At 36.4% G+C, this 16,419-nt stretch overlaps 1 protein-coding gene across 1 annotated transcript; it reads left to right on the top strand.

The window, feature by feature from the left end:
- Positions 1 to 9,530: 9,530 nt before the first annotated feature.
- On the top strand, positions 9,531 to 15,974 carry LOC130027619 (hyaluronidase PH-20-like). The gene is made up of 3 exons (XM_056118468.1): positions 9,531 to 10,490; positions 11,482 to 11,571; positions 15,525 to 15,974. Exons 1-3 carry the CDS (start codon positions 9,531 to 9,533, stop codon positions 15,972 to 15,974), a joined length of 1,500 nt encoding a protein of 499 aa, XP_055974443.1.
- The last annotated feature ends 445 nt before the right edge of the window (positions 15,975 to 16,419 follow it).

The following is a 16,419-nucleotide window of genomic DNA, read 5'->3' as shown; positions in this document are numbered from 1 at the left end:
ATTTACATATGGGCAGTGTATTCCAAACTTTTCTTTAAAGAGATTGATAAGTCCACGCAAAATTTGAAAGGTGTTGTTATACAATTATGCTGACCACTGAGCATGTCCCTTAAAATTATTTTATTTTAAAGCCTTATAATTTGATTTTAAAAAGAGCAAACTTCGTGCAGATGATCACCAAATCTCCAAAACTCATATTGCTTCATTCCTAAACTCATATAAATATCCTCTAAGTACTTTAAAAGTTAGGTAAGATAGAACAATCTTTTCATCTTAAATATTCCTGGGAGTACCTTGATTTGTTGTGTGTTTTCCCAGTTGGTGAGTCTCAGAGACATTTCTATTTTGTCATCACCTGACCAGATTCTTTGGCTTTCACCCAAACACTAACTTCCTGTTGCTCTTCTTTCAGGCAACTATTTTAGGGCACTCTTGGTTTCTTCTGTTCTTAGTGACGGGATGAAGAAACAGCCTGCTCGTCTCATCTACAAGGGTAAATGTGTCTTGGTCTTTATTAATGTATGCAGGGGAAAAGAACATTATAATTACTAATAATTGAAATGTTATTTAAAATTTCATGCTATAAATTAATTTTCTTCAGGTTAACATAAGTCACATATTTAGTCATATGTTATAGAGTCACTGGGCAGCTTAATCTTATATAGTTTATTTTTATAACAATCCTATAATGAGTATTCGTGATTACTCCTATCTTGTGCATGTAACAAACATACTGATAGTGAAAGTCAGTTGGTTTAAATTTAGTACAAAAAATCCTCTTGATAACTTTTGATTTTTAGTAAGCACTCTTCTTTTGTTAAAAACTATCAAAGCGTCTTTGATAGTGAGCACTATTCTTCTGTGAAATAGAAGCAAAATAAACTCATTGGCCAAGGCTATTTTACAATGAAAAAAATATATATGTATAGCTTACATATTCATTTGTTTGCCATTTTAAAAAAAGCCCTATATTTTCTCTTTTTTTAAGGGTAATATGCAAGGTTTTTTAATTTACTTTTTAATGGATCACCGTGGGGTACAGTCACAGACTTACAAATTTTTGTGCTTCCATTTCAGTCACACAATGATCGAGTGCCCATCCCTCCATCAGTGCCCGTTCTTCATCACCAGTATCCCTCTCATCTCATCCCCCCCATTCCCTGAGCCCTCTCCCCCCTTAGGTGTTTGTCTCCCATACTTTATATTGCACAAATGAGTGCAATTGTTCTATGTCTGTCCCTCTCTTTCTCATTCACTTCACTTAACATGATACTTTTCATGTTGATCCACTTATATGCAAATTTTATGACTTCATCTTTTCTAACAGCTGCATAGTATTCCATTGTGTAGATGTACCAAAGTTTCTTTAACCAGTCATCTGTTCTTGAAAATCCCTATTTCTGTATCCTGTCCAATTATCCCATTTATTTGAATGAATTAAGTATACAACTAAGTATATTTGGCAAGTAAGTACAATTTTGGTTAAGCTAGGCTAAGAGAGGACAGTTTGTAGAAAGCTCTTGAATAGTTCTTTTCTTAGTGTACACCTTGACAAAGAAAATGGGCAACCCAGTGAATGAAGCGCCCACTTACGCTTGAATCTGTTCTGCAGATACAGTCATGATCGATGAAGTCTTTCTCAGGTAGATTTCCTCAGAGAGTTACCTGTGTAGGGTTGAATGTATTGTAACACCATAGTTCCAACTTCATACCTGACTCATCTGAGATTTGAATTGACTAGTATTTAATTTCCACCAAAATGATTATTTAATAGTTCATATAGATTAAAAATATTTTCTAGCAAATAGTAAATATTAGCAGGTCTATGAATATTTAAATGATTTTATGTTTTCCTTCCTTTTTTATGCTTGGTATTAATCATATTTCAAGAAAAAGCCAAAAGAATCTTCCCTAGCGCCTGTATATGTTGAGGGTTAGGAATTCATAAAAGAGAAACAGAGTAACTTAAATAATATATATGTATATATACACAAATATATATATGTATGTGTGTGTAAAAACATATTTATAGGTATATGTTTTCTTTTCCGGCTAGGCCCCAGATTTTACGCCAGGTTTTGGGGTGGGTGAGAGCCTTCCCCACTCCTAGGGATACAGCCCCAACAGCTGACCTCCACTTCCCAACCGCTGCCATGCTCCAGTCCACTTTCTGGACCGCACAACACATTATAAGACACTTCCTACCCATTATGCCTCTCGGAGAGCCTGGCAAGCTACGCGAGTATTCCACCTTCACGGGCAGAGCCTGGCAAGCTCCCTGTGGTATATTTGATATGCCAAGTACAATATCGACAATAGATCTAATTCCCCTGACCCTGAAAGGGCCTTCAACCATTGGGAAAAGAAGAGTAAGAAGAGGCTGCTAAAATCTCAGGGCTGGGATGAATAGAGATATTACTGGCGCCCACTTGAGTAAATTGAAGATCAATGGGATGACAGTGATACAGTGATATATATGTTTACACACACACACACACACATATGAATAAAGCTTCAGGAAACAAACAAGACACAAAGAATCAGTTTGAATTACGAATATATATATATATATATATATATATATATATTAAAGAAACACTACTATAGTAGTGTTACAAAGCAAAGCTGAAACTTCTGGGGATAATTCATCGAACAAAATAGACCAGAAACAGTAAGAATACTATTGGAGAGGGTGGAATGAGAGTACAGCAAGTAGGTATTTGCCTTGCACAGGAAGGCTCTGGTTTCAGTTCCCAGCACCCTATATTTTCACCTGAACCTACCAAGAGGGATCCCTCAGCACGGAGTCAGAAGTAAGCCCTGAACATAGCAGTATGTAGCCCACAAACACACAGAAATAAATGAAAAGAGGAGGGCTATCTGAGTAGTTGAATTTGTTCTGATCCACCCTGCCATCAATTCCTAATCTCTGGTAATTAGATGATCTTCCTTTCCTGGCAGGATGAGTGCACCTTTTTATATGGGAAGTCTCTCCCACCATAGACAGGAAAAGAAGCACAAAGTGTTCTTTCTGCATTTGTTGTTGTTCAAATATCTTCAATTCAACCAATATGCTAAAGAGGCTGATTTGAGATTCCTGCCATGTTCCTAGATAAATTTAGGTCTTCTGCTATCTGGTTTTGTTGGTGATCAATTTTGAAATGATAGGACTTCATGATATAAGTGAAGCCTCATATTCAACAATTTTCTGTTTCTATTCCTTATTTTTTACCTAAATTCAGAATGAGTCAATATTTATTCTTTTTATATTATTCAAAGATCTTAAATTATTTTCAATCTTACGATGTAACTATTTTTCAAAACTTAAAAATAAAAAACTTAAATAAGGGGCTGAAGCGATTCCACAGTGGATAGGGCATTTGTCTTGCCTCTGCCAACCTGGATTCGATTCCCAGCATCCCATATGGTTCTCCGAACCCTGCCAGGAGAGATTCTTGAGTGCAGAGTAACTCCTGTGCATTACCAGGTATAATTTCCCCCCAAAAAATCTTAAATGAAAGAGGAGTAACTTTTTTTTATTAGAAATAAAAAAGCAAGGGGATATGGGTAATTAAGATGGAATCTAAGCCACAGCTGTTATTCTTATTGTTTGGGAAAAAAATCAATGAACCATGTCAATGTCACTGTCCTTCCATTGTTCATCGATTTGCTCGAGTGGGCTCAGTAACATTGTGAGATTTGTTACTGTCTTTGGCACATCGAATACCTCACAGGTAGTTTGCCAGGCTTTCCCGCGAGGACAAGATACTCTCGGTAGCTTGCCTGGCTCTCCGAGAGGGGTGGACCACTCGAACTCGGTTCAGCCATATTGGCTGCATGCAAGACAGACGCCCTATGCACTGTGCTATCACTCCATCCCCAATGAACCATATGACATAAAACTCTATGGCAGATATACATACGTGGCTCCTTAAAACTCAAAAAGCTTGTAGAATCATACGATAATTTATCCATACAATCCTGGAATTTATATATTTATATCGAGTAGAGACAACTGGAGTGATAGCAGAGCGGGTAGGGCATTTGTCTTGCATGCGGACGTCCTGAATTTGATTCCTTCGTGCCTGTTGGAGAGCCGGAAAAGCTATCAGAGTATCCCACCCGCACGACAGAGACTGGTAAGCTCTCTGTGGTGTATTCAATATGCCAAATAAAGTAACAAAAAGTCTCACAATGGAGACATTACTGGTGCCGGCTTGAGCATATCTATTGACAAAGGAGGACAGTGCTACAGTGCTATATCTAGTACTGGTACAAATAATAGTAATATTGGTATTTGGTGCACATTTTTATTACTCTTGAAATTTTTGTAACAATAGAATAAATACTTTTGTTTCATGTGTGCAGTCACTCGGGTCCCGGGGCTGAGATCTCCAAACCTACTCGGATCGAGGCTGAGCATCCTCCACCCAGATCCTCCAAGTAGGCGGGGGTCACACCCACCAACTGGCCCCCTGGCACTGTGTAATCCCATCAATGGCCAAGACTCAGAGACTATAAAACCCAGCTCCCAAAGCGCACAGCCGCATTTGCGGCTGCGCGACATCTTATCTCATTCCTACTTTGGACAAACTGGCAAGCTACCGAATGTAACCTGCCCACACAGCAGAGTCTGGCAAACTTCCCGTGGCGTACCCAATATGCCAAAAACCAGTAACAATGAAGGGTCTCATTCTCCTAACTCTGAAAGAGCCTTGAATATGGCACTTTTAAAAAAATCTCAGGGCTAGGACGAAGGTGACATTGCTGGGGCCTGCTTGAGGCAATTGACGAATAACAGGATGGTCGTGATCGTGAACGTGATCATGTGCAGTCATGCTACACCAGGCCCACAACCAGAATGATTTAACTTTCTCCACTCCCACAACCCCAAGCCTGGGACTTCACCCAGACCCTTAAATCAATCACAGTTCTATTGAATTTATCTCAGACTTACTCTGGAAATTATCTAACCTCTTACTTTGTTTTATTTATTGCACACGAGTAAGATCATCAATTATTAATCTTTATCTTTCTGATATACTTCACTTATATAACACCTTTCAATTTCCAAACTCTTATGACAGACATTTCTTGTAATTTTTCCGTTTCTAACAATGATTAAATATTGCTAGCATTTAAATTCATAGATATACTCCCATATTGGATCTTGATATTTCCACCTTTAGAAAATTTCTATAAAAATTTTGACTTTCATGTGTAAAGTCCTGGATTTGAACATCAGCACCACACACACAAATGAAGGGTGAGGGTGGATGGAGACTTGAGTGCTCTTTATTTTTGATTCCTGATTGAAGTGTGCATAGTAAATTTTGATTAATGAAAAAACAAGCTAATGAATTTTAGAGATTACGGAACAAAACTCCTGAAAATTTCAAATAATTTTTGTTTCATGAAGTGAGCATGGAAGGTGAAGATTCTAAATCTTGTTTTTTTCTTCTTTTATTATTTTTTTTTTATTGGTGAAGCACCTTGAGTTACAGTTGTAGACTTACAATTTTTTTGTGCTTGGGTTTCAGTTATATAATGATCAAGTACCCATCCCTCCACCAGTGCCCATTCTCCACCGCCAAAGACCCCAATATCCCTCCCACCCCCCATCGCCCCCTAGCCCACCCTGCCTCTGTGGCAGGGCATTCCCTTTTGTTCTCTCTCTCCTATTTGGTGCTGTGGTTTGCAAAAGAGGCATTGAGTGGCAATCATGTTTGGTCTATAGTCTGCTTTCAGCATGCATCTCCCATCCTGGGAGGATCCTCCCAACACCCTTTATTTGGTGCTCCCTGGCTCTGACAGGCTAGCTGTGCACAAGGCAAATGCTCAGCGGGTAGGGCGCACAGCCAGCCTGGCCGAGCCAGGTTTGATTCCTCCGCCCCTCTCAGAGATCCTGGCAAGCTACTGAGAGTATTCAATATGCCAAACACAGAAACAAGGAGACTCACAATGGAGACGTTACTGGGCCCGCTTGAGCAAATCAATGAACAAAGGGAGGACAGACAGATAAACAAGGAGGGGCTCAGAAGTTGTACTCAGGGTCCCATAGTCCTAAGTGATTCAAGGTCAAAATCCAAGAATGCAGTGTTGCTCTTGCTCTGAAGTGTCACAGAATCCCTGGACTGCCCCTGCAGTGCTTGAGGACACACACGGTGACATCTGGCTGTACACAAGTTCCTTTTGGTTCCATCCAGCAGTGATAAGGGAACTATGGTTGTCTGGAGCTGAACCAGTGTCTATAAAACATGTAAAACATGCATCTTACCCTCTTTGTTCTCTCTCCACATCTTCTATATCTTGGTCTAACTCTAGTTTTATGTTTTCAGTTCACTTTGGACAAAAAGAATGACATTATCATACATATAGTTTACCATTGCATTTCTTGAAGTTAAAACTGACTCAGATAACAGAAAAATATCATCTTAGATTAAAATAGTAGATTATGAAGAGCCCTGAGGCAAGATATGTGTTTGTGAAGGCAAATCCTAATATTGCACACAGGTGCTAGTACGGTCCATATAACTCTGCTTTTGAATCAGTAAAGTATGTATCTATATCACAAGGCATTTTAATAAAATATAGTTATATAAAACTAAAATAATAGGAAAAAATAATCCATAATCTTTTAAAAAGGGGACTATAATAGAACTGATGATCTCGTTCCATTCTCTCAATGGTTCTTATTTTGAGTAGTATCTTATTTTATTATTCTTTAAATTCAATTTAGTTTTATAAAGTTGTTTGTAATATTTGATTCCATATTTAAACATTAATACTATCAACATTCCACCTTCCCACCATCATTATTTCAAATTTTCTCAACCACCAACCAAGCCTGCCCCAATGGTAGAACCTAAATAATTAAAAAATAATTTTTATTTTATAAGTTACTTCACAATATTTGATTACATTTAATATTCAAACACCAATACAACCACCATTACAGTTTCCCACCACCAAATTTAGGATGTTTCCATTCCAAGACCCAAGCCCTGTCCCAAAACACAAAGCAAAGAATATATTTTGTATATTTTGTATTGGCTCTTATAAAGAACTGCTTAAAATGCTTACAAAACTGTGTTCATATTTTGTGTTCAAAATAGAACAGTGTGAACATTGTTCTATTTTGGCAGGAACAATTAAGATATTCTATAGGATATTACTAACATCTTATTATTGTTTGGGTGATATGAGCGTTAGTCTATATGTCTAAAATCTGTATATATGCATATATACATTTCCCTCTATGATTTGTTGCATATTGTCTGAACTCCATCATATATTATGTGGTAATTATGAAAATGGGTAGGGAGTGTCTTACACTGTGTCCCACGGACACAAGAGCAGCCTCGAAGTCAAGAAATATGTTCACTCATGCATGAGGTTTGACACGAGCATGTGGAAAGCTGCCTGGAGTGTGGTGGCAGTTGGGTTATGGAGGTCGGCTGCCAAGGCTGGGTCCCTCGTGGCTGTGAGATCTCTCACCCGCACCCCTCTGGGGCGTCCCGAATGAAAACATCTTGGTGCTGAATACGTGAATACGGTGGCATTGTTATTGGGGCCTCATTTTATGCTCACTTTCGGGAGAAGCAAACGTGAGTTCTGACCCTAAATAATTTATCTTCTATTGCTTGTTGTGAATAATCTGTCAAAATGATCAAAATGTTTCCTTAAAAGAAATTGTGTGAAGATTTTTTTTTTTTATCTTACTCTGGAGTCATTAAGCCCTGTATAAGAGATTACTAATATGCCAAGCCTTGTATGCTAATATATATATATATATATATATATATATATAGTTTGTTTGAAATAAGTTGTCTATTATTTTACACCCCATTAAATGTCCTGTGGGACTCCTGGTACACCAATAAAGCATAGTATGGGAAGTCATGGCCATGTGCTAAAGGAATTCTAAAATTTTTAATAGGGTGATAGAGCTGGAGTTAACTTTTTAAATGGATGTTGACTTTGTTGTTCTGATCAACCAGGTACAGAAGCATCTCTGCAGCTTTTTGATCTCTTCCAAGATTTATTTGTGTGTCTCTGGATCATGGCCGTTAATGAGCTTATATGGTGCCAAAGTTAGTTTGTGGGCATGACTACCAGGCTTCCAGAAGAACAGGCAGATGGGGAAAGCTCACCTATAACAACCCATGAGAGCTTGGGATTGTCAGTCATAAAATCCACATATCTGAGATATTCAACAGATTCACCCATGCATGAGATCCTCCCAGCCCTGCGGAGACTGGTCTTGAGCATAGCAGTGATTGGGTTCTGGAGGTTTTCAGCTGCTGGGATCTGTTTGGGGTGAATGTTGGGCTCCTTTACTCCCTCTCCAAGTTGCCCCAGGTGAAACTCAGCATTGTATGGGTTCTGGAGCCATTTCTTGAATAGTACCTTCTAATACTAGGAATGAGTGGATGTTTCCAAGGTAAGTACACTTGATCCTGGGGAAATGTGAAATTATCATATCTTAAATTGCTTTATGCTAGTAGCTTAGTAAGAAAGGTTTTGGTTTATCCTAGAATCATAGAACATTTTAATATGTCTTCTTATAAATAGTTTATGCAAACACCAAAAATTAAATAATATGTAACTTAACATTTTATCCTTAGACTATTATCTCCAAAAATTACTCTACATGCTGATAATCAGAGTGACACTGAATCTTACTTTACATAGATTATGAGACCAAAATTATATATTCTTTAATGAAGCTATGACAGAATCCATTCTTTCAGTAGAAGATGGAAAGAAGTAAAATGTTTTTCTAACTTGAAACATGAGAAAACGTTATATTTAGATATGATGGAGCAATATTCTTAAGAGCACTTACAGGATGCTGTCAAGGGGAAATTTTGGTTGATTCAAAAATTGAGTAAACTTTTGACTTTATATCTTTTAAAGGTTTTGTGTGCTCCTCTATGTGCCCCCAATTCTTCAAAAATTTACAATTCTGCAGTCATTTTAAGGACAAAACAAATAGCTTTATAGTGGTCTTTCATAAATAACAATCAGAATAGGTGTATCAACAATTTTTTATAATTCAAAAGGATTCTTTTATGGCATTCCTTGGTAAACAAATCTTCACAGCTTGGGTATTTAAAATACAAATTTCTATATACACATCTCTGTAAGCTCAGTAATGATTTGAGATGAGACTAATGCTTGCTACTATAGAACTGGTATTAAAAAAGAATTTTTCATTCAAATGCATGAGTATTTGTCCCAGGATTAAGTATTCTTTATTCAAAAATTATTTAAACTCTAGGCACATTACGTTTTAATAATGGAAAAAATTTACTATCTTGGTACAGAAATGCTGTGTAATTATGTATTTAATATATTTTTTTTTGCTTTTTGTTGTAGAAGAGCAACTTTCAAAACAGTTGAAACATTATGCATGAAGAATAATTTTTAAATATAAACCATCATTCTATGCTTATTGCTTACATTAATTTTTGAAAAAAAAAAACAACTGTAGGAAGAAGTGACTTTAAATAGTCATTACTTATACCATGGAAGTGCTATCGGTCAATTATATCTTCTCTAGGAGCTTTGTTGTGTTCAATGGAGTATCCAAGGAAATGTTTATTTTCTTTCTGTTTCCAATTTTTCTGACTGCGGAATACAGAGTACCTCCTATGCTCTCAAATACAACTTATGTTATAGCATGGAATGCTCCAAGTGACAAATGTATGAGACTCTATCAAATTTTTATGGATTTGAGCATCTATTCATTAATAGGAATCCCTGAATTTCATAAAACAGATCAAAATATCACCTTCTTTTCTGTTGATATGCTCGGCCGCTATCCTCACTTAGACCCTGTCACAAGACAGGACAGATATGGAGGAATTCCTCAGTCGGGAGATTTAAAAATGCATTTGCAAAAGGCTGAGAAAGACATTGTCTCTTACTTACCGAGAGATCAGTTAGGCTTGGCTGTAATTGCATGGGATATCTGGAATCCTCTCTGGATAAGAAACTTGATTGACAAATATGTTTACAGAGTCAAATCAATTCAAAAGGTTAAGAGAAGCAAACCAGGCCTTGCAGATAAAGAAGCTGACATTGCTGCAAAAATAGAATTTGAACAGGCAGCAAGGGAATTCATGGTAACAACTTTGCAATTAGGAAAGCGTCTTCGACCAAAAAATTATTGGGGTTTTTTCCATTTTCCTAATTGCTACAATAATAATTATCGTAACAATAAAAACTACACTGGAAGTTGCCCTGAAGCAGAAAAGCAAAGAAATAATGAGCTCAACTGGTTGTGGAGTGAAAGCACTGCACTTTATCCATACATTTACTTGACTACAGATTTAAGACAAAGTCCAAAGGCTGCACTGTTTGCTCGTAATCGTATTAATGAAGCCTTTAGAGTTGCTAAAGTATCCAATAGTAAAAAACCACTTCCAGTTTTTGTATACGTGCATCCTGTTTTTCGTGATAGATCCACAGAATATCTTACTGAGGTAAGTAAATCAAGTAAAATAACTACAAAAAGTTTTCACAGTGCTATTTAGTGGATTTTGACTGCATTTTAAGAGAGCAAAATCCATCTTTATTTTTTAAGTTATTAGGGGATTTTTTTTGGCGGGGGGGCTGGAGTGATAGCACTGTGGTAGGGTGTTTGCCTTGCATGCAGCCAGCCCAGCTGAGCCGGTTCGATTCCTCTGCCCCTCTTGGAGAACTGGCAAGCTACAGAGAGTATTCAATGTGCCAAATACAGAAACAAGAAGTCTCACAATGGAGACATTAATGGGCCCGCTCGAGCAAATTGATGAACAACGGGAGGACAGAGAGTGTTTTTTTTTTTTTTTGTGGATCACTTGCTCATGGCTCCGTGATCAGTGATCACTCCTAGTGGGCATTGCAGACTATTTGGTGTGCCAGGAATCAAATTGTGACTGCCCTGTGGAAGATAGGGGCCTACACATTGTGCTATCTATCCAGCCCTAAAATTTATCAGTTATATTATTGTTTTTTGAGCCATATATGCCAGTGCTCAGAGATTATTCTGGCTCTGCACTGAAGGATCACTCTGGACAATTTGGGGGAATATATGGGATTCAAGAATTGAACCTTGGTAGACCTGCTGCAAGGCAAGAGCCTTACCCACACTACAATCTCTTGGATCCTAAATGTCACCTTTGATAGCTTTTGGGAACAAGCTTACATAATTTTATATCTGTACACATGTACAAAATAATGCTCTAATTTTTTTTTAAATTTACTTACATCTGTGATCGGGGTTAAAAGGTTGTATAGAAAATGTAATAACAGTTTATTTTACTATTAAGTGCTCCCTTCTTGACGCTAGAAGCAGATAAATGTGTTAAAGGATAATAAGTGATGGGAAGGTAGTAAAATGATTGTTGGCTCAGCACACTTATTTATTGTATTACTTTCCTAAAATGGCATTTTCATCTGTCTTCTGTCAACTCTTTCTATCTCATTTTCCAGACTGACCTTGTGAGTACAATTGGTGAAACTTATGCTCTTGGGGCCGCTGGAATTGTAATATGGGGAGGCTTCAATATAACCCACTCTAGGGTAAGTTGAATTGATAGTAAACAGATGGAAGCTTTTCATTATTTAATGCATTGAGATTGTGATATTGAATAATGAAATAAATGTTACACTTTGACGCATAGTAGTAGATGTTTAATGAATCAAGCATTCTTGTTTTGTGAATTTATTTAAAAGAGAGAAACATTTTAGTTGTAATCAGTCAAAATCAGTAATAAGATAAATTAATGACATTAAATAGAAATAGAAATTTAAATTCTCTAGTTTTGAAGAAGTAGAAGTAAAATTACCCTCTCAATTAATTGACAGCATATAGGATTATTTTTCTGCTACATTGTATATTTCTCTTTAAAGAACGATTGTTATTTATTATGCACTTGCTTAATTTTTTTATTCATTCACTATTATTTGGAAACCAGTTATTTAATTACTGATTAACAGTAACATATTGTAGACATAAACAAACAGTAGCCATGGGTGAATTCTGGCTGACATTTTTCTTTGTACAGCTTTTATGTAAATCTAATCATGTCTTAGTTATTTTTAATATTAAAAGATCAAAAGCATAATATCTCATAAAATGTTTTACAATGTACATTAAAATTTGTATGTCTTTTATTATAGTTTTAAAGTTTTTTGGGGGGGGAAACATAGCATGCTTGTTTGCTTAGATCTCTATGACTATATGCATTTATATTTCATTGCTAAGTTGTTTGATGTTGAGAACTATATAATTATAAAACTGAAGTATTTATCCTCTGGACCTTAATAAAAAATAAGAACACTTGACTTATTAAAGAGAAATTAAGATTAGATGGCAGGCATTTGTCCTGCTTGGCTAATGTTTGGTGTTATTGGAACAATGTCATCAGCAAAGCAGAGGTGCTGTAGTTGTCGACCATCTATCTTCACTCCCATTCCTTCCCATTCGTCATCACATGGTGTTCTTGAGGGTGGCACTAAAGAATTTCCATGAAATATTATCACCCTGCCAAACCCGTCTCTTGACATGGATGATCACTTCTTTGTAGAATGGTGAGATCCTGGTAGTGAATCCATAATACAGCTCACGGAGGATCCTGATGTATTGAGTTTGAACGCCCTGTTTGGCTAGAGCCCCAATGACTACTTCAGTCTCAACAGATTCAAAGGACTTCTTTAAATCAAAGAACATTAGACAGAGCAACATCTTGAACTCCTGAGAAACCTCAATGGGCTTGGTGATCATGTGGATATGGTCAATCGTGATGAATCCTTTGCGGAACCCATCTTGCTCGCATCGTTGTCCTTCATCTAGTGTTCTGCCAATCCTATTCAGGATGACTCCAGTGAACAGCTTGTAGATGACAGACAATAGTCAGATCAGGCAATAGTTGCTAATAATCTCTATGAAAATTTATAATGCCACCTCTGCTGGATATAAATTCTCATATATCCTATGTATGGGGAATTCAACGTAAAATAATATTAAACTCATAAAATTTATATTTATGTTAATGTAGTAGAAAGAATATTAATGTAAGAAAATGCTCAATTTGTAAGTTATATGCAGAGCATTAGGAGATATGTGAGATATAACAATGGTATCTGAGAAAGTTATTCTTATGAAGATTGACTCTCAATGACAATGTAGTGTCTAGTTTGTTATAATATAGGACAAAGTGTTCTATGCTGAGAGAACAGTAAGTGCTTCTAGAAATGCTAATGCCGTGCTAAGAAATAATTAGCATGTATAAGGATGAGTGACAGTCATATAAGAGAACATATAAACTACATTGGGTTGTCTACTAGTGATGTGATGTTCAATATTATTCTAGCCATAATTCAAAGCTTGGGCTGGAGCGAAAGCACAGCGGGTAGGGCGTCTGCCTTGCACGCAGCCAACATGGCCGACCTGAGTTCGATTCCTCCGCCCCTCTCGGAGACCCCGGCAAGCTACCGAGAGTATTCGATATGCCAGACACAGTAACAACAAAGTCTCCAATGGAGACGTTACTGGGCCCGCTCGAGCAAATCAATGATCAACGGGAGGGCCTTTACTTTTTACTTTTATTAAAGGATTAGTAAGGCTTTTTCTCATTTGTCCATAATGTTTTTAAACAAATTTAATGATTTAGGCAACCAAAAATCATTATATCTTATAGTTCTGTAAGCAAGAAGTTTAAGATAAATTTCAAGGTCTGAAAATCAAATAATCATCAGGGTTTTATTTTTTCTACAAAGAATCCAACTCACTCAATTACTTTCTTCTGGTAACAAAAATAAAGACTCGGATATTTGACTGGCTTCTGTAACCTAGACAATCCTACATTTTTCAAAATGAGACTTCCTCTATTCTCAAAGTCAGCAATGTTTGAGTCAATTCCTTTGATTTTAGAATGTATTTATCCCTGACGCATCTCACTTATAGTTTCCAAGTCAAAAAGTTTCTACATCTTTTTCACTCATGTGATTAGTCTGAAGCCACACAATATGACCTCACTGTCTTTACTATTATTCATGTCTATAATTTACCATAATCACAGGTTCCAAAGAAACATATTAGGGATAGTTTCATAAAGCTATTATTTGATTATCATTTGTGAAATCATATCAGTGAATGTAAGAAGAATAGGTTGTAAAGATTCGGATAAGATGTATCCTGACTTATCTATGGGCTGCCCTCTACCACATACTTTAGTTGTCTGATGGATGAACCTTGTTAGCTTGCTTCATGAGGCTGTTCATTAATCATCCAAAATAAAAGTAACAATCTTGGGTCACAACTCTAGTACAGTGAATAGAGCACTTGCCTTGTACGCACCTCATCTGGGTTTCATACTGGTATCCCCTAAGCTTCCCTGAATACAGCCAGGGGTAAACATTGGGTAGAGATCCAGGAGTAAGACCTGACCACTTTCAGCTGTGTCCAAAGCCCACCGCTGAAGTAAATGAAACAAAAGTTAAAATCTAAGATTATTGTTCCATAACTATAATGTCCTGTTTTCAGTTTGAAAAATTTTAGTTGTTCATAATTCACATTCTGCCCAAAGTATAGTTCTAAATTAAATATAAACTTTATAAATAACTTTAATTATATAGTTTTTAATACTAAGTATTTTCAGTTTAGTACATTGCTTCATGTTGTAATTTTAGAAGTCGTATACTTTAAGGCTGTTTAAACTTGACTCAAAATTTGATGCTTATATTTATTATTTCTTAATTGCTAATGGCAATATGCAGTCCTGGTCTTAATACTTTTATGCACCTGGTACCTTTTTATTGTATGGGGCAGTACTATATTTATCCTTCATGTATAGTATAGTGGAAGCATAATCTGTTCAATTGATTTAGCTTAAATCATCTGGTTAAAAATTGAAGACTTATAAAATGTGAATAGAATGAAGAGATAGTAGAAGGATTATGTCAAATGGCTTTACATGCAGTCCCCACAGAGCACTGCCTGGTGAGGCCCTGGCCGTGCCTGAACTTTGAGGGATCTGAGCAGCACTGCATTCTCAAGCTCTTTCACTGAAATATAGTATCCTGGTTAGCAAAAATTTATGAGCAGCCCATGGAACCCTCCTGAGCACTACCCAGGAACCTTTCCTCTCCAAAAAGAATGAAAGATTCCTAACTTGACTTTGATAGTAAGTGGAATGAAAGCTACATCCTCAACAGAACCCTCTCAAACTGGCATACTAAATCTTCCTTAATACCCATAAATGTATCAAATATGAAGGAAGACCATGCATAAGGTAAGTTTCAACCAATTATTGCATGGCCTAAAATAGCATGTGAAACTCACATAGAAATGTTAAAAAAAATTAAATACTACATTTGAAATACTATTTCTTCTTCAGTAAATAAGAATAAATTACTAACTTAATAAATCTTATTTTTTCATTGTTGCTTTTTTACACTGCTTATAATGATAAATTAATTTACATATGGACTATCTTACTATCAATATTCTGGATTTTCTAAAAAAATTACAGGTTGCTTGCAAGAATCTACAAAATTTTGAGAGGCAGACACTGAGTCCTTACTTAATCAATGTCACTCTAGCAGCTAAAATGTGTCACCATGTACTCTGCCAAGATAAAGGACTCTGTACCCGGAAAAACTGGAATTCGAATGACTATCTTCACCTGAACCCAAGGAATTTTCTTATTAAGTTTGCATATTGTGACAAGTTCACAGTATACGGGGAGCCCTCAGTTGAAGACCTAAAGAAGTTTTCTGACAAATTTGATTGCACCTGTTTTACCAATGTCACTTGTAAGAAGAATGACAACATAGAAAATGTTAAAAACATAAGGGTATGTATTAAAGAGGACGTTTGCATATCAGCCGTTGTAAGCCCAGAACACAACGCAATTCCTGCTGCAGGAACCAGAAGCACCACGAAAAAAACCACCACAGAACGTCAACCAACAATCGTCTAGTCAAGTAAACAACCTCACAGACTCCTCTCTATCACATAGACTCTAGTTTTTCTTAAAATCCCATCAATCTTACCCATTGATCAGAAGAGCCATCCTCAACAGCAACCAAGGAAAAGCTGTCAAAATATATGCACACTCTCTCTATTGATATCCTTTTATGTTATAATACTTAATATTTAGCCTATTCAGATTAAATTTTAGTAGTCCCAGTTAAATGTATATCATTTTGATATTTGAAATTGATTAACAAATGCCCCTAATAACAGTTGACCTTTTTCGAATGGGAGGGGTTGGGCCAAATCTGACTCTAAATAAATGAAAATTGATACTGAGTTTTGGTTTAATAAACATTGGAGTTTTAATCTGCTTATTAACTTGCCAAATAAATTGAGTCAGAGGTTTTTCTGTCTTATATTTTCTATTTGTTATGCAAAGTTTGGGAATA

The sequence above is a fragment of the Sorex fumeus genome, unplaced genomic scaffold (assembly GCF_029834395.1).
Source record: "Sorex fumeus unplaced genomic scaffold, SorFum_2.1 ptg000037l, whole genome shotgun sequence".
NCBI lineage: Eukaryota > Metazoa > Chordata > Mammalia > Eulipotyphla > Soricidae > Sorex > Sorex fumeus.
The sequence above is the reverse complement of the archived record's forward strand: the minus strand, read 5'-3'. Positions and strand labels throughout refer to the sequence as shown.

Bases quoted from the DNA above. Each gene is read 5' to 3' on its own strand.
- LOC130027619 (XM_056118468.1), top strand. From the start codon at position 9,531: ATGGAAGTGCTATCGGTCAATTATATCTTCTCTAGGAGCTTTGTTGTG. The intron at 10,491-11,481 runs GTAAGTAAATCA...CTCATTTTCCAG, and splicing joins CCACAGAATATCTTACTGAG to ACTGACCTTGTGAGTACAAT. The intron at 11,572-15,524 runs GTAAGTTGAATT...AAAAAATTACAG, and splicing joins TCAATATAACCCACTCTAGG to GTTGCTTGCAAGAATCTACA.